This window comes from Nycticebus coucang, chromosome 10 (assembly GCF_027406575.1).
Source record: "Nycticebus coucang isolate mNycCou1 chromosome 10, mNycCou1.pri, whole genome shotgun sequence".
NCBI lineage: Eukaryota > Metazoa > Chordata > Mammalia > Primates > Lorisidae > Nycticebus > Nycticebus coucang.
This window is the reverse complement of record NC_069789.1, coordinates 73,308,151-73,328,258: the sequence shown is the minus strand read 5'-3', so window position 1 is coordinate 73,328,258 and position 20,108 is coordinate 73,308,151. Positions and strand designations below refer to the sequence as shown.

Genomic DNA, 20,108 nt, shown 5'->3' with positions numbered 1-20,108 from the left:
TTTGTTAGCAGTATTATTTATCCTAAAAGAAAAAAAAAATTCAGAATACTAAATATTCTGAAATACTGATTTTTATACTTATTTTTTAGAGTGATTTATATAAAAGATACTATTTAATTGCACTTCTATGGAAGTGGTTATAATAATCATGTTAAAATATCATTAATTTTCAAAATGTGGATGATACAATTTTATGGCTGTACTTGTCTATTATTTAAATATAATTATTTCTCTATAGGAAATGAGGTAGTTTGTTAGTTTTGTTCATCTATAAACAAAAAATTGCAAGTCTAATATTCTATTTCCTCTCATTGGTTTTTATCTATATTTTTTGTTTTATTGATATTAATATTTACTTTAGAGATTGAAGTGTTCATACTTGTTTTATTAAAGCCTACCTTGACTATATCATTTCACATGCAAAAAGGTAAAAGTATTCTTTCATCATCTCCCTTCCACTTTGTTCCCTTCTCTCTTCCATTATCTCCCTTCCAATTATTGCCATATGTTTTATTTAAGTATTTATTATAAAAAGTTACTATTGATTTGTTTTGAAGAAATACAGGAAACAACAATAACAGCATTTTATTCCCAGACATACTATATTCATCAATTTCTATTATTTGAGGTATAACCAATTTTTTTTTTTTTGGTATTGTTTTCTTTCAACTTAAAGAACTTCATTTATAATTTCTTATATGGTAATCTTCTGCCAACCAGTTTTCTCGGTTATCTAAGTTTTTATCTAAAGTGTTTTTACTTTTTACATTTTAATAACATTTTTTCTTGATTTATAATTGATTGTGTGCACGTGTGTGTGTGTGTGTGTGTGTGTGTGTTTGGGGTGTCCATAACGTTTGTGTGTAATAGAACACTATTTAAAATTGCACACAAAGTTTATGGCCACCGTGTGTGTGTGTGTGTGTGTGTGTGTGTGTGTGTTTTCTTTTTTTACTCTAGAAAATATCATTTCGATGTCTTGGAGGTTTTATTTTTCTGTTGTTTCTGGAGAGAAGCCATAGTAATTTTGAACATTAATTCTCATGTAAAATGCACCCTTCCTTTCTGGTTGCTTTTAATATAGATTTTCCCCTTACGTTTTGGATTTAGACAATTCGATTATGAAGTACCTAGCTTGTGGTCATTGGAATTCTTGAATCTTTAAATTTATAGTTTTTGTTCTAAGTTGGAAAATTATCAGCAATTATAACCACACCAATTCAATCACCCTCTACTTCTGAGATTATACTTGGAAGTATAGTATCTAACAGTCTAATGTACATGGTAGACATAAAGTTCGTGTGCAATTTACTATATTAAACTATTTCAAATTGCACACAAACTTTATGTCCTTTCTGGAGTCTGCAAGATATTTTATCTAAGGCCATTAGTTCATAAATCAATTTTTTTCCTTTTGAATTCTTTTTCTCTTTGTACTTCAGAATCTATTGATCCATTGATCTTCTAACTAATATTGTTTCAACAGAATACAATCTGATGTGAAAGTATCTGCTGAATAATTTGTTTCAAATATTGACATTTTTGTTTTGTGGAAACAGCCTAAATGCCCACCAACCCAGGAATGGACTAATAAGCTGTGGAATATGTATACCACGGAATACTATTCAGCTATAAAAAAAGATGGAGACTCTGGGCGGCGCCTGTGGCTCAGTGAGTAGGGCACCAGCCCCATATGCCGAGGGTGGCGGGTTCAAACCCAGCCCCGGACAAACTGCAACAAAAAAATAGCCGGGCGTTGTGGCGGGCGCCTGTAGTCCCAGCTGCTCGGGGAGGCTGAGGCAAGAGAATCGCGTAAGCCCAAGAGTTAGAGGTTGCTGTGAGCCATGTGATGCCACGCACTCTACCCGAGGGCGGTACAGTGAGACTCTGTCTCTACAAAAAAAAAAATGGAGACTCTATACCTTTTCCCCCCTTGGAGGAAGTACCTAGCTTGTGGTCATTGAAATTGGAGGAAGGCAGGTGAGGGGTCACGGTATGTGACACACCTTTTGAGGGTGGGATACAATTATAAGAGGTACTTTACCTAACAAATGCAATCAAGGTAACCTGGTTCTTTGTACCCTCAATTAATCCCCAACAATTAAAAACAAAACAGAACAAAACAAAACAAAAAAATTTTGGCATTTTTATCGTAGAATTTTATGTACTTCTTGTCTATAACTTCCATTTATCTTGTTAGCGTCCTTATTTGTTCACTTATACTGTGTATATTTTCTTTTAAATTCTCAAATATGTGAAAAATAGATGTTTTAAATTTATTACTTAGGAATTCCCAACATCTCTGTGATCTCTGGGGTTGTTTCTACCAGCTATTTTTTTCTTAACCCCTTACCATATTTCTTTATTTTGTTTGATTTGGCTTTTTTGTTCATTTTTGCCACTTGCCATTTCTGCTTTCCTGTGTTTCTTAAAAAAATCTGATTGTGTTATGTACAACATGTCTGTCGCTGTATCATTAAAAGTGGATTTTTGTCTTGATACAGTGTTAGTTGATAACATTAGAATATCAAGTTCAGATCCTCCAACTGGGAGGCATTTTTGTGCTTTCTTCATTTTTTTTTTATTTACTTCATGTTGAGAAATAACTAAAAGTACAATAAAATGCTTAAATTTTAATGTATAATCAAATCATTTGTCCCCATGTTACAAATGTCAAGACAGAGTATTTGCTGCTCTAAAAAATGTTCCATTGTTCCATAGCCAATCTAAAATGTATCCCCGATACAAAGATAAACAGTTGATCTGTGTTATATCCCCTATAACTTGAACCATATTCCTTCCTCTTTTTATAAATACTTTAATCTTTTGATAAAGCACATACTACAATATCCCTCTAAGAATGAATTATGGAAAGCAAAACAAGATCTCAAATACATTAAGTGTCATTTTTTTTCCTATACTCACTCCAGATTTTTAGTTTAGGTACACAGATCTAAAATATTTTTTCTTAGACTATTGATGGCATTGCTTCACTTAATTTTAGATTTAATTGCTCTTTTTGAAAAGACAGATGACATTTAGATTTATGGATAATTGTTTACATTTTTGCCTGTCTTTCCAGCTGCTGGAAAGTCATATCTCTCTGTTCTCAGTATTTTGAATTCTCTGGCAGCGTTCATCAGTGAGAATTTCTTTTCATTCATTTTTCTAGGCATTGCATGGGACTTTTAATTTGGAGTGTGAAGTCTACCAGTTTTGTGAAATATTCCAAGTACAATATTTTATAATTTAACTATATTTTTCCTTTTATTTCTCTGTGGCAAAATAAAAATTCAGATAGTGGAATTTCCTGAAATTATTTTTTTTCATTCTACATAAAATCTCCTCTCTGTTAAATCTTTTTACCTTTCTATTCTAGGATCTACAAATTACCCTCAATTTAATTTTAACCAGTTCACTGGATTTTTCATTTCTGTGATTTTTGTATTAATATTTGCAACTGAAAAAATATAATTTCTATATATATTATATACATAGGGTTCCATGTGATGCTTTGATTCATTATACAATGAAGAATCTAAAAGAGTTTAAGTCATAGGTAAAATGATGGCTACCAGAGGCTGGGGAGGTCAGGAGGGAGGGAATGGGGAGTTGTGGTTCAAAGGGTACAGAGTTTCAGGTAGACAGTAGAAATAGGTATTGAGATCTATTGCAACCTAGAGTGACTATAGTCAAAATAACTGACAGTGAATTTCAAATGTCTCACCATAAAAATTAAAAAAGAAGATAAGTCAAGTGATAGATCTGTTAACTGGCTTGATTTAACTATTTCTGAAATGTTTATGTATCTTTGTTTCTGTGTCTATATCTAAGTTTTCAAATATGTTTACATATTATTCCCTACTGCAGATTCTTTTTTTCCCCTTATTTATAGAAGATTTTTTTTTTTTCCTGAAGCAACTGCTCACAAGTGTGTGAATGCATTATCTTTAGTCTCTGCAGTTCCTCACATTTCTGCTGGTTTCAAGGGATTCCCCCCTCCCCTCCTTTGTTAATTTTCAGTTAGTATCTGTTTTCTTGTAATTAAGTATCTTCAAATAGCTGATGTGTCTGAGCTATCCAATCATATTTGAGAGTGAGAAATTTAAAAGCTGAATAAATAGTTTCTGATTCTGTTAAAACATACCAGCTTGTGGGCTTCAGTGTAAACTATATCTTTGGGGAACACTGCTAAGGAGAGTAGTTAGATTTTTTTTTTCATGTACTTACTTTTATCAAGGAAGAATTCTCCAGAGTCCCACTTTGGAGATTGGGGGTGAAAAGTTGAAGCTGTCACTTTTACCACAGCTGACTGAAGATGGAAAGAGTTGTCCCAAAGTTCAGGATAAAACATTTCATAGAACATGTATTCCTTTTTCAGTAAGATATTCTTGTCATGCTAATGTCAGAGTTCACAGCCTTCCTGGTCTAAACTCTTTAAGCATAAATCCCAGAGGAAGCCTTCCTTAGCAGTGGAAGGTAGTTGCTTTAATTTGTTCTATGAAGAAATAAATATAAAAAAAAGAATATTTACATAAACTTTCAACTATTATTCTGATCTGAAGACCTTTACTCAGCTTCCATTTTCCAAAGGTAGCTGGTGGCTGGAGCTCTCCTGACCTGCGCTGGAGCTCTGTAGCATGGATTTATGCACGCAGCCCAATTACTACAGCAAAATGTAGTCTTTTCATCGTTGGTCCTTCTTTCTTGTTTAAATCTTTTTACTGCTATTTACTCCTTCATTCCTATTGTTTTTATATATGTATTCATTAAGTAGCTCCCTATAAGTTTAGTGAGATCTTGTGAGAGGAAGACTGATCATATTTTTTACTTAATCTTTTGTGCTTACCAGAAGATTATGAATTCTTAAAAATTTATTAGGAAGATAAAGCAAAATAGAGTGCCCTTGCTAAAGATAGACTATGGTAAAATACCTTTTGATGTTTGTGCATTTTCTTTTATTCCTTGAGGTTATACATTTCCCTGGAGAATAGTTGTATGTAAGATATTAGGTGTATTTCAAGGTTAAATAGTTGAAATTGTCTAATTTGCATTTGGTATGTGCCTATCACCCCAAAATAAGGTCATTAATATCTGTCAGAAAATGCAAATGTTTAGAGGAATATGGGATATTTTAGCATAGGACCATTGGTAAAAGAAAAATAAAACTCAATAATTATCTTTTTGTCTAGTCTGTGGTTTGACCTACATTTAACATTTGTTTTGATTAAGCTTTAATATACTAAAAACTAGAATATGCATAATGCTCAAATGTAGGCATTTTAGTAAGTTATTGCTGTCTATTTCTGCACCTGTGAAGTTGAACCTGTCCTATTCATAGGAGGAACCCTGACGTTGATGGTGTAATGTCAAAAGAAGGCAATTTTTTTCTTTTTTTTGAGACAAGAGTCCCCCATGGTATGTTACCCTTGTTAGAGTGCCAAGGTGTCACAGATCACAAAAACCTCAAACCTCAAATTAATTAAGTGATTCTCTTTCCTCAACCTTCCAAGTAGCTGGGACTACAGGCACCCACCACAACACCTAGCTATTTTTTTGTTGCAGTTGTCATTGTTTAACTGGCCCGGGCCAGGTTCCAACCCACCAGCCTCGGTATATGTGGCCGCGCCCTACCCACTGAGCTATGGGCACTGCCATAAAAGAAGACAAATTTAAAATTGTGACTCAGCTGGTGTGTAAATATGAATGCTTTGATCAAAAAGCATCTCAAGTGTGTTAATTATCATTTATATAAAAATGTAAATCCTTCATCTTTGCGTATTAGTTGTAATTTCATTTTCTTACAGTTGAAAGATAAATCACATATCTTACATACTTGTCTAATTATTTGTTTTATGTACTTTTCAAAAGCTCTTTGATAAGTCTTTTAGAAATCACAGGCTTGGGTGGCGCCTGTGGCTCAGTGGGTAGGGCGCCAGCCACATATACTAAGAGTGGCGGGTTCAAACACAGCCCCGGCCAAACGGCAACAAAAAAATAGCTGGGTGTTATGGCTGGCACCTATCGTCCCAGCTCCTCGGGAAGCTGAGGCAAGAGCATCGCCTAAGCCTAGGAGTTGGAGGTTGCTGTGAGCTGTGATGCCCGGCACTCTTCCAAGGGTGATAAAGTGACTCTGTCTCTAGGAAAAAAAAAAAAAGAAAGAAAGAAATCACAGGCTCAGTGCCTGTGGCTCAAGTGGCTAGGGCACCAGCCACATATACCTGAGCTGACAGGATGGAATCCAGCCCGGGGTCGCCAAACAACAATGACAGCTGCAACCAAAAAATAGCCAGGCTTTGTGGCAGGCGCCTGTAGTCCCAGCTACTTGGGAGGCGGAGTCTGGAGACTAGCTTGAGCCCACGAGTTGGAGGTTGCTGTGAGCTGTGATGCCATAGCACTCTACCCAGGGCTACAGCTTGAGGCTCTGTCTCAAAAAAATAAAAAATAAAAAAATAAATAAATAATAAAAGAAAGAAATAAAAGAAAACAGAAATGACATGAGATTTTCTTTCTTCTTTTGTACAAATTTTCTTTGTAAAGTTCATGGGCAAGTGATTTCTAATGTGGTTAGGATAGTCAAACAATAAAGGAGAAGTATGGGCGGTGCTTGTGGCTCAAAGGAGTAGGGCACTGGCCCCACATACCGGAGGTGGCGGGTTCAAACCTGGCCTTGGCCAAAAAAAAAATAAATTAATTAAATAAATGTGAAGTAGCCCTCCTTATCTGTAATTTTGCTTTCCACAGCTTCAGTTAGCAACAGTCATCTGTGATCCAAAAATATTAAATGGAAAATTCCAGAAATTACTAATTTCTAATTTTTAAATTGGGTGCCTTTCTGAGTAGCATGATGAAATCTCAGCATTTATGGGGGAGGGTAGTGAAACCTACTCTCTGAGAATAAAAAAGACCTGTGCTCTTTTTACAAATAGGAAATAGTAGTTCTTAAATATTGAAAATAAGCAATGAAGTAGTATTGTAATTACTGCTAAAAAATGATAAAATAACTAAACTCCTTTTGTAAATTTCTGAAAGATCTATAAAATCACTCAGGGTTCACTCTGAGTGATTTTAAGCTGTGCATTTATAATAGTTTTTAGGTATTTCCTTCTGCTCTAAAAATTATTTTTATAAGTATTACTGACCTAAAGGAAAGTATTTACTTCAGACCTAGATATAAAGTTACTGTAAGTTTAAAATACCCAATTTATTTCCAATTGCACTAATTCTAGCCTCTTCTAGAATTAATGCAATGTTTTATATGAATTTCTCAAGTGATGAAGTATCTCAAATTCATCCAGTTATAATTATTTTAATAATTTCACACATCTTCATAGTAAACGAACAACCAGAAATCAACACCACACATTTTTTTTTTCAACTGTTAGATGAATTAAAAAAAAAAAAAAAAAACTGAGTATTTTGTCTAAAAAGTATTACAGGCTAGCCATAGAACTTGTGTTAATTTTCAGGCTGAAGATCCAGCTCCCGTAATTAATTTACTTGTCTGAACAGTAGCCCATTCTTTCATCTTTCAAGTCCTCATCAAAAGTGAGGACAATACCCAATTAGGTAAAAAATTTCAATCCATTTGCTAAACTCAAAGAATGATTGTCTCATTAAAGCGATAACATAAATATGCCCTTCTGGTTACATGTTAAAAAGATTATATCCAAAGATAAAAATATGGATTTATGAAATTTTTGTGTTTGGGGTAGTGGTGGTAAAAATTACAGACAGAGAAGATTATTTTAATTATTAAAAATTATATTATGAAACATATTACTTTAGGTAAAATACTAGTTCAAAATGAGCTTTATAAAACTCTATGTTAGTGTTGATTGGTTTAAATTGAGTAGATTTTCTTGTACATACCTAATTGTAAATTATATATGATTATCCAATCTTGTCTCAGAGAAGGAAGGGTTAAAGTTAGGTTTCTGTGTATGTTGGCCCTTACGTTTGCCATATACAATAGTTCACTTAGCTCTCACAAAATTTCTCACAAATACTCCCTTTTAGACAAATAAGAAAGTTGAGTTATAGAAAATTATCTAGGTTATGTGTTCAGCTAATATTTAGTCCTAAATACAGTTGTTTCCAAAACTTAGTTTTCTTACATTTCTCCATTATGCAGAGTATATGTTAGTATATAAAAATGACAAATTATAAAATGCCCAAAGGCATCAGTCCCAATGTCAATACACCACACATTTTTTTTTTTAACCAACAAAGCTATACGTTTTTTATCTTTTCTTCTATCATTTAACAGAATTACTAAACTTTTCTTTGGAACCCAGCATCATCCTAAATTGTTAACAATGGCACCCGATGGAAGGAGTCAGTGAGCTACTTATTTGTGTAATCAGAAACTAATAATTGAGTAAGATCTGAATGACATGTCATATTTTCCCTATCCCCATTTTTATCTAGGTTGTTTGAAAATAAGATAATAAAATTTTCAGACAGAAGGAATTACAATACAAACATGTTAAAGTAGAAAGAAGTTTAATGTGTGAGAAGGGAAAGAAAGTCACTGTGGCTGGACTCTAGCAATTAGAGACTGTTACAAGTTCATTTTCTGCTGTGACATCATTCTTTCAAATTTATCTACTCTACAAATTATTTTTAGGTCACTATAGATAATTTTTATTTCTATTTTCACAGATAATTTTATATTTTGAATAAAGTAATTTGATTAAACCAAGATAGATTAACATGTGACTAAATTATAAGTACTTAATCTTTAAAGGGACAGTACATATTGCATAAAGATATTTATGGATTCAAATATAGCTATAATTAAAAAAAATCAGCATATTTAGTGATCAAAAATTGTAAATAATATGAACAGAAATATTTTGAGAAAGGGAAACTTCTTAAATTTAGCAACCCTTACTTGTTTTTTTTTTTCACAACTTTGTCCCTCCTGGTTAATGTTAAATCTTATCACAATAGAGAAACAGAACTGCATTATTAATATGCTTCACTAAATAGTGCATCATATCAATAATTTAAACTGATAAACTTTAGTTGCTAAGATTATAAAAAATGGATATTCACATTCTCAATTGTACTCTTGTTTACTACAATTTCTGTCTCCAAACTAGGTACCTAAAATGTGAATTGTCTTCAATTTCTTCTTCTCCTTCCATATCCAACCAATACCAACTTCTACTGTTTATAGTGATTCTCAACCTTCCTAATGCTGCAGCCCTTTAATACAGTTCCTATGGGTTGAGACTCACTGGTTGAGAACCGCTGGTTTATACACTTTCAAACCTGTCTAAACTGCATAAACTTCCATGCAGATGGCTCCTATCTTAGTTATATTATTTCTCTCTCCTAGTTTGGTCTGGAATATGTACTAATTTAATAATTGGAGTCTTTGTTGTCAACATTTCTATGCTTTCTATAATAATTTAATATCAATCCTACATTTTTTCAAAATGATAAATCTGAAGTTCTTTATCATTACCAAGTTTTGTACTTTGATTAAATTTCAAACTTACTAGCATAATGTAAACCCTTTAGATGTGATGATACTTACATTTATACTTTTACGAGCTCAGTTTGTAACAATTTCTCTCTGCCATCACCCATAGTGTTTTCTAAGTTGCATGCAATGCTCAGTATATTTATATAATAAGACATGATACCTTCATTTTTAGCTGATTTGTGGGGATATGCATCTTTCTCTCTTGTCATGTTCTTTCTCTCTCATTTCTAGCCTAGCTCAAACTGAAACAATTACACACATAGAAAAAAACCTTCCAGGAAATATTCTGTTTGGCATCTGTCAGTATACGTCTATACAACCTTGCTGGGTACATTTTATATTTTCCCACTTTTATCCAGAAGTTTTGCATTTTTTCACATTGTTGAAGCTAATTAAGTAAGCAAGTAAATCAAATGTCCCCTTCCATTTTGCAGTATCAAATGAAAGGGAAATAGCACTCCTCTCAACACACAAAATCCATTTCAGTGATGGCTCATCAAGAAATAACTCATGGAGGGCTCACGGTGAGGCACTGTCAAGCAGGGATGAAAACTGGTTTTTTTCTAGGAGCAGATTTTTAAAAGCAGTGTTTCTTCAAAACATCTTTTTCATAAGTATCTTGATAGACCATGGCGGGAGCCGCAGTAAAATGGGTGATACCAAAGAGAATTGTCTTGAGATGTTTATTTCCAATACAAAATGTAGCTTCATATTGTGTTTGTAATAAACCTACATATTCTTCTTCTCTACCAGATGACTATAATTCCAAAGTAGGGCTTGCTTTGACATCTGATGGCAGGACAATAGTATGCTACCACCCTTCTGTGGACATTCCATGCGAACACACAAAACCTATTCCTCTACCAGATCCGGTGTGTAATAATGAAGAAACATGTGATCAAATGCTGAAAACCAGATTAGCAGAAAAAAGTGAACAAGGTGAACAAGGACCCATGATAGAACAACTTAGCAAAATGTTCTTTACTACTAAGCACCGTTGGTATCCTCGTGGACAGTATCACACTCGTCGTAAGAAATTGAATCCTCCAAGGACAGATGATATTGAGGTTTTCCAGGAAATCGGAGAGAAATGTTCCTCATTTGCCATTTGAGAAAATGCAATCTGGTATATTCATTAATATGTTATATATTAAAATAGTAATAATAAAATGTTTGTTCATATAAAAAAAAGAAAAAGCTCATGTCATTCACAAAGTAACAACTTAAAGTAACTTTGATTGACTATCTCCTCATTTTGGTATTCCAGCCACCCTTACTGACAGGATCTCTGGTGTAAGTTGGTGTATACATGGAAGCCTTGAGATCTAACTTTGTTTTTCGCCCTAGGTACCACAAGCAGCAAGGCACCACCTTCTTGACTGCCTTCTGCTGTGTTTAAGTCTTTTGTACTTTTTCTAGCTTTAGTCTGACCTTAAGTTTTCTTCATGTGAATTTTATCTCATCGCAGTCACAGTCTTTAAATACATCGAAACCAGGATGGAACGTATTATTACCTCCCCTTTACTGTTGGTTCTTATTCTCAAAGTCTTAGCCATCATTTAAATTATGGCGTTACAGATCATTTCAGTTGATCAACCTGCAGGCATTACACAGGAATATAGAAAGAATTCATGAGTTTCCACAGAGTGTATTTATAAAGGTGAAGAATATTGGATAGAAAGAAAGAAAAAAATGGGAATGGTGCAAGAATTCCAAGTGCATCTTACAAGGACTTTCTTGAGGAGTACAAGATACACTTTATCTTTGGAGTGAGAACTGCCAAAACCCCAGAAGGATACCAGACTCAGAGAACCAAGATATAGTGCTGAGTAACCTTTCCCTCCCACTACTGACTACATAGTTGAAACCAGATAGCACAATTATGCGATTGGTTAAGCCAGGTGTATACCATTAATATATACCTTTACAAAAAAGGTAAATATTGTGACGATGAGCAAGTTCAGGGTGCTTTGGGGTTTAAACATAATATAAGTCACTACATTTAATCGCTACATGAAATTATAAGTACATTCATTCTTCTACTGGCCGAGGGTCTATAACAAAATTCTAGGCATCATTGCAGATTGAAAATAAAATTATCACAGGTAACCAAAAGTAAACTCTATCCGGACAAGCATACTTTACACTCATTTGGCATGATAAAATTCCAACAATTCCCTAGACTTAGATATTTGTTATGTTTTGCTGGGCATATCAATTTGATTTTATTTTTACCATTTGTTTATCTCAGTGTGGCCTGTTACAGAAACCTTACATCTGTGCCTTCATTCCTCCCATCTCCTGCTGTGGCTTTTCAATGTCTTAGTTTCTTTCTGACCACCTTACAGGTACAATGTCAATGTCACTTATTGAGAGGGTTAGTAATGTCTACAAGGTAAATTAGTAAATCTGGAGAAAGGGACCTACTGCCTGAGACACGTGCAGTATAGCAGAGAACAGCTACAACCTATTTCGTACTATTCAAGAGTAAAAGATAGAATCAAGATGTAATGGAAAAAGTACTATGAAATCTATTATTTAATTCCATTTCTTAAATTAAATTAACATTTTGAGAAATTTTACTATTTTTGTTTCAATAAATTAAAATATATGTGTGGGAAGGTGAAATCAGTAATTCTGAAGCAAATACTTCAGTAATTAACAGTCATTGTGCCCTTGGGCAGCAGGCATTGTTCTACCAACTTTTAAACTTTCTGAGTCAACAACCCTATTAGGGAGGTGTTATTACTAATCTTATTTACATAGAAAGAAACAGGCACAGAGCAGTTCTGATAATTTGTGATTTCATAGTATTTGAGAAGAAGGACTGGATGCAAAGTAGGTCATCTGACTAACTGTCAGCATTATTAACCACAAGATACTGGACAATTTCTTCTCTCAAAGGTCAGAGCAGATGATTGGAGAAACGAGAAAAAGTAAAACATTAAACAAGAGAGGCATAGATGGGGGTGGTGCACGTGGCTCAGTGAGTAGGGCACCGGCCCCATATACCAAGGTGGCAGGTTGGAACCCAGCCCCGGCCAAACTGCAACAAAAAACAATAGCCGGACTTTGTGGTGGGTGCCTGTAGTTCCAGCTATTCGGGAGGCTGAGGCAAGAGAATCGCCTAAACCCAGGAGTTGGAGGTTGCTGTGAGCTGTGATGGCACCACAGCACTCTATAGAGGGCAATAAAGTGAGACTCTGTGTCTAAAAAAAAAAGAGAGAGACATAGAAACATTAAAAAAATTGGTTTAAGAATTTAAGTGCAGCTGATTAATATGTGACAATCATGTTATTATTAATTAATTTTTGCCATATGTATTATTTCAATGCCTGATTACTTATTAATTTATAGTTTTGTTTATTTTATGTCAGAAAAGTGCAACCTACTGATTTGAATATTAATCACAGTGCTCAATGACTTAACTTGGCAGTATTTACCAACCATGTACTTTAGAATCTTCTTTTGAACCTGAAAAAAATAGATAGCACATTTATATGTTTTAATAAATTTCCAAATATGTTTAATTAATGGTCATGAATAAGGGGTTGATTCATTTAAACACTTCTATCCTAGACTTCCAACAAAGAAGGCAGGCAAAGGTGCAAATAATCATCAGACATCACCTTCTTTTGAAAATAAAAATGGATATGGTGAAAAGGAATATTGAATTTTTATGAATTTTTTAATTAAGTAAAACATGTGAAACCTACTTTGTGGACTCAATACAACTTAGCATAATTTCAGATATATTAAAATGTATTGGTTTTTAAATATATTTAATAGTATTTTCAGGAACTATAACTTACATTTTTTTCAACATATAATTGTTAATAATCTTAAATTTGGAGAGATGAGCACTGTTCTTCATTCTTTGTAGTCAAAGTATTGTTATATTTTAAGTGCTTTTATTAGTAAAGTAATTATATAAGTTAAGGGGGTTAGTCTTTCATTATTTACAGCCTCTTCAAATTATTTTCTCATCACTGCAATGCCCCTCATATTTATGCATTTTGCATACACAATTAGCTAATGTTATATATATGTATATGTGTATGTGTAAGTATGAGTATAACTCAGAGATATTGTAGGTTCATTTACAGTTCACTGCCATAACTGCTTATGACTGTGCAATAGTATAGTCTATTAAGTATGTAACAGCTTTGTATTTAAAAACAGCAATATACTTTAATTTAAAAAATATTGTAAGCCAAGTGCAATGCTCATGCCTGTAATCCTAGTGTTCTGGGAGGCTGTGGCAGGTGGATTGCCTGAGCTCACAGGTTGGACACCAGCCTGAGCCAGAGCAAGAGCCTGTCTCTAAAAATAGCCAGGCATTGTGGCAGGCTTCTGTAGTCCCAGCTAATTGGGAGGCTGAGGCAAGAGAATCACTTTTAAGCCCAAGAGTTTGATGTTGCTGTGAGCTGTGATGACACAGCACTCTACAGAAGGCAACAAGTAAGTATTTGTCTCAGAAAAAAAAATATTGTAATTGTAAAAAATGCTAACAATCACTTGAGTCTTTAATAAGTCATGATCTTTTTTCCTGGTGGAGTGAGAGTCTTACCTCTCAGTATTGGTGGCAATTGACTGATTAGGGTGGTGGTTGTTGAAGATTATTAGGGTAGCTATGGAAATTTTTAAAAATAAGACAATCACCTTTATTACATAGAGTAATTCTTCTTTCCACAAGAAATTTCTGTTTGTCGTATAATGTTAGTTGATAGCTTATCACCAACAGTAGAACTCCTTTCAAAACTCGAGACATTTTGAAACGCTGCTGCTAATTTGTCAACTGTGTTTGTGTTATATTCTAAATCATTTATTGTCATTTCAATAATGTTTACAGTATATTCATTAGAGTAGATTCCAACTGAATAAACCACTTTCTTTCTTTGTTCATTAAGAAGAAGCAATTCCTCATCCATTCAAGTTTTATCATGAGATTAGAGCAATTCAGTCACATCTTCAAGTTACACTTACAATTCTATTCTTTACCTATTTCTACCACATCTGTAGTTACTTCCTTCACTGATGGTTTAAATGCCTCAATATCATCTATGAAGACTGGACTCTATTTCTTCCAAACTCCTATTTAATGTTGATATTTTGATCTTCTCTCATGGATCACAAATGTTCTGAATGGCATTTAAAAGCATAAATCCATCTTGAAGGTTTTGTTTATTTATTTGTTTTGCAGTAGAATCCCACTTTGTCAAACTGGCTAGAGTGCATGGCATCACAGATCACAGCAACCTCAAATTCTTGGACTCAAGTGATTCTCTTGCCTCAGCCTCCCCACTAGCTGGTATTACAAGTGCTGGCCACAGCACCCAGTTATTTTTAGAGACAAGGTCTCCCTCTGTCTCAGGCTGATCTTGAATCGTGAGCTCAGGCAAATCACCCTCCTGTGCCTCCCAGAGGGCTAGGATTAAAGGTGTGAGCCACCACTCCTGGCTTAATCTTGAAGGTTTTCAATTTACTTTGCCCAAATCTATCAGTGGACTTACTGTCTATGGAAACTACAGATTTAAAAATGTATTTTAGATAATAAAACTTGAAAATCAAAATTATCCCTTGAGCCATTTGTTGTATTAGCAGGCATGAAAACAATATCCATCTCTTTTCATATCTCTCCCAGAGTTCTTGGGTGACTGCATGCATTGTCAATGAGCAGTAATATTTTGACAGGACTTTTTTTTTTTTTTATGAGCAGTAGATTTCAACTGCAGTCTTTACTAAAATATTTAGAAAATATGCTGCATGGGTTTTCATCCAGGTTTTGTTCTTTCTATTTATAAAGAACACCCAGAGTATATTTAGCAAAATCCTTAAGGGCTGAAGGATTATTGGAATGGTAAATGAACATTGGCTTCAACTTTAAGTCACTAGTTGCATTAGCCCCTCACAAGAAACAGTCTATCTTTTGAAGTTTTGAAGCCATATACTGACTTTTCTTTTGTGCCTATAAAAAGTCCTAGACAACATTTTTTTCCACTATGAGGCTATTTCATCTACATTAAAAGTCTGAGGTTTAGTGTGGCCACCTTCACTAATTAGCTAGGTCTTCTGGATAACCTGCTGCAGCCTTAAAGTTAGCACTTGATGTTTTATCTTTCATTTTTGTGTCACGAAGACCACTTCTTTCATTCAATTTCATGAACCAACTTCTTCTAGTTTCAAACTTTTCTTCTGCAGTTTCCTTATCTCTCTCAGCCATCTTAGAATTGAAGTGCTAGGACCTTGTTCTTGATTAGCATTTGGCTTAAAGAAACTTTATGGCTAGTTTGATCTATATCACCACAATTTTCTCCATATCAGCAATAAGTCTGTCTCACTTTCTTATTTTTGTGTGTTGCTGGGAGTATCACTTTTAATTTCCTTCAAAGACTTTTTTTTTTTTTTGCATTCACAATTTGGTGAATTGCTGCAAGAGGCCTACCTTTCATTTAGCCTATCTTAACTTTTGACATGACTTCTTTCCTAAGTTTAATCGCATGGCTTGTCAGTAAAGCAGTCAGAATACACACAATATTTATTGGTTAAATTTGTCATCTTTCGTGAGTGTGGTTCCTACAGGCACAGGAAGGTAGTTCCCAACTTTGGCAATGGACCAATGACTAAAGTCCTTGACTTTACATAGAAAGAATTCAAGACCAAGCCTATGGAAAGCAAATTTTATTTAGGAAGTATAGAAGTTCTACTCAGACAGTAGAGGCTGTTTCTTCCTGTTGAGAAGAACGCACCTCTGGGTTTTTGTTTTTTCAATTATTTTTGTTCAATCTAAGCACTGGATTAATCATAGACTTACCAGGGGATAAATAATCATGTCATTTTTTGGAAAGGGTTAGTGCCTACCTAAAACAAGAAAAAAAGTAGAAATCCCCCCTTCTTTTTGCTATATAAAGGTCCTTCTAGAATTGTCATGATATCTACGGGGGTTTCTTTTAGCATGCTAATATATTATAACTTATTTATAATGAGCTACAAGGCCAGGCAGTGGCTAATTTCCTTGCCTTCTTGGTTTCCCCTGGTCCACTGTTTTTGATTAGGATAGAGAGGGGCATTTGACTCTGTTAAGCAGTGACTGAGGGTTCTCTATCTCAATAGCATCACAGAATAATTACAATAGTAACATCAAAGATAACTGATCACCAAAAGTTATAATAATAATGAAAAAGTGTACTATATTGTGAGAATTACCAAAACATGCCACAGAAACACAAAGTGAGCACATTGTTTGAAAAATGGTGCCAATACAGTTGCTGGACTGAGGGTTGTCAGACTCTCTTGTGATACTTGGGAAATTTTCATTTATGATATCTTTTAGTAGGGCTTCCATTCCTCTGGGAAATTCTTCTTCCCCTTCTGGATACCTATAACCTGTATGTCTGAATGCTTCATGAAATCTTATTATTCTCTCAGTGAATGTTCTGCTTTCTCTCTCTTTTTTTCTGTCTCTTTAACTGCCTGTGTTAGTTCAAGAGCTTTATTCTCTATCTCTGGGATTCTTTCTTCTGCATGGTCTAATCTGTTGTTGACACTTTCTATTGCATCTTTAAGTTCCCCGAGTGCTTCAATTCCTTTAGCTCTGCTATATCCTTTCTATATTCTTCATATTGTTTATCTCTTGTTTAATTCTATTTTTGGATTTCCTTTTCATTATTTTCTGCTTTCTCAGCAATTTCCTTAATTGTTTTTACCATCCATATTTTAAATTCCCTTTCTGTTATTTCTAACATTTCTTTATACTTGGAATGCTGTAGCCCAAGGAAGAATATATGAACAAACTCATTCAGGCCTCTTTTATAAGGGCACAAATTCCATTCATGAAAGCTTTGCTCTCATGACCTAATTACTTCCTAAAAACCTCACCATTTAATATTAGTGCATTCAGGATTAAGTTTCAACATATGAATTTGGGGGGTTGGTGCAGAAATATTTGTACTATAGCACCTGGAATGTTTTATTTTTCTAAGTTTTATAATGCCAGCAAGAAATGCAATAAGTTATTCAACATAAATATATTTCAATAGAATAAAAATACAATTAGCAGATAATGTCAATTGAGAAATGGACATATGGCTGTTATGATATCAGTTCATTTAATCATTCATTTAGAAATATTAATTCTGGGAGTGACAATCTCTTTTTGAAATTTAGTGTTTTATAATATTTCAAAACTACATATATTTTATCAAATATAACTACTTGGTAAATAAAGCCTTTGAAAGATTAAAGTAAGTGTTTCATTGGATTTTGTTTTTTGAGCAGGCTTCATTGTAAATTACCCTAAGCACTTTATAGCAAATATTGTAAAGGTAAAAATATCTCATGAATGATAATTTTTAAGTATAAAATAAAGATTATTTCAAGAATCAATGATTATGAGGTTTTCAATATGGTTAGTAAGAAAAATAAAGTGAATAGATTCAAAACCACTTCATTGTTCAGGAATTTTATTGTTGTTGTTTTGGCTAAACTTTTGTTACAACATATACCATTAGTCAATGTGCTTAAACCATAATTTATAAACAGTTATTTTTCCTCCTCATAGATTTCAAAATAAATTACTAAATTGCCCAAACCTGTATTAACCTGGAAAGTTTTCTATCGACCTACCCTATTTTATGCTGTGTGTTACACCTTGCTTCTATGTTATTTTTTTCTCCTTTGTTAGAACTGCACAGATATTTCAACTTCCTCTATTAGATTTAGCTCTTCCTATCCAACCTGATTAAGCTTTGCTAATACACTACACTATTAATATGTCACTTGGTTTTATTCTTATAAATGAATTCATTGGCAATATATTTGAGTGCTATTCACATTTGTATTTTAGAAATTGGTCATATGATCTGACAGCCTTTAATTCATGATACTAAATTTGTAATGAATCATAGTTACAAACATTCAAAATATGAAAATTTGATTAATGGAAAATATAATTAAAAACAGTTTGAAAGTATTAGTAAAAAAATCAAAACAAAATATCAGCATTTAAGTTCTGAAAAGTCACACAATATATCTTTATCATATCATTTTGAAAAAAATTAAATGTGAAGAAATAAAAGTATATACATGTACTTTATAAACACAAACATATCACCGATTAAGATGCTTGTTCACCTGGTTCACAACTTTGTAGTCTTAGTACAATAGTAGATCTGATTGAAATAGATGACATTAAATTTCATCCAAAAATAAATACATACCATAAGCTTCACAGTGTTGTCCAAATCCTTCATTAGAAATGCACTGTAAGAGAGATATTAAAAGTGCTTGTGTACTGGGTACGAGGGCTCACATCTGTAATTCTAACACTTTGGAGGCTCAGGCCAAGCGTGTGAAACCAGCCTGAAGAACATAGCATCAACCTGTCTTTCCAAAAATATAGAAAAATAGGGCGGCGCCTGTGGCTCAGTTGGTAAGGCGCCGGCCCCATATACCGAGGGTGATGGGTTCAAACCCAGCCCCGGCCAAACTGCAACCAAAAAATAGCCGGGCGTTGTGGCAGGCACCTATAGTCCCAGCTACTCGGGAGGCTGAGGCAAGAGAATCGCTTAAGCCCAGGAGTTGGAGGTTGCTGTGAGCTGTGTGAGGCCACGGCACTCTACCGAGGGCCATAAAGTGAGACTCCATCTCTACAAAAAAGAAAAAAAAAAAAAAATATATATATATATATATGTCAAAGCATGCCAATAGTTTCAACTTGGGAGGCTGAGGAAGGCAGATTGCTGATTTGAGCTCAAGAGTGTGAGGTTGCATTAAGTCATGACAATGCCACTGTATTCTACCCTGAGCAGCAGGGTGAGACACTTTCTCAAAAATAAATAAACAAGAATGAAAGAGAAACTTATCTTGCTTGTTTCATGAACAGCCTAAAAGACTGACGCATGCAATGCATGCTCTTATTCTGGAATTGTGACCACAGGGCACGGGGATCCAGAACAGGGCTTTTCTTTTCCTCCTGTCTTTCCTTCATTTACATAGTTTGCTTAACCTGTTCCCTGTCACCTGTTGTTTTTTTTTTAACATTAGTAAGTCCTAGACCAAAGGTTTTGAACTCTTCCATTCTATCTGACTGTTTTTTGGAGTGGTGGCCATTCTCTAATACACTGGTACAGAAGATTTCACCATGGGAAACTGTGCTTGACATTTCAATCTCATACTTTTTTTCATCTTGGCATAATAAGGCTGCTGTGTCTTCATCCTTCAATGGAAAAGCCCGTTGTTCCCACCATAAAGACTGAAAGGTGAAACATTTTTAGTTAAGTTGCAACTAATTTATTTTGTTTAAATTCATTTATCATGTAATACGTAAATGTCAAATTTGTAATAACTATTCTGATCTTTTAGCATATAAACAGATTTTCATTTAAACTTAAATATTTAGCAACTAAAAAAAAATAAAAAAAATAAATAAACTAATTTTTTTTTTTTAAGGGCATATGCCATTGTGACTAAGACTTTCTGGTGAGGTGGGAGTCCATCCAAATTATACTTAATCATTTATAATCTGCTTTTGCAGATTTTGTAGTACAAAACAAAGCAAATATTAAGCATATGTGAAAGATTCTGGAGTATAATAGTTTTGTCCTATCATAAA

General features: G+C 34.0%; 1 protein-coding gene across 1 annotated transcript; it reads left to right on the top strand.

Moving 5' to 3' along the window:
* The first annotated feature begins 10,125 nt into the window (after window positions 1–10,125).
* Window positions 10,126–10,608, top strand: LOC128596437 (39S ribosomal protein L42, mitochondrial-like). Its single transcript, XM_053606070.1, has one exon. The coding sequence runs from the start codon at window positions 10,126–10,128 to the stop codon at window positions 10,606–10,608; it is 483 nt and encodes a 160-aa protein (XP_053462045.1).
* The last annotated feature ends 9,500 nt before the right edge of the window (window positions 10,609–20,108 follow it).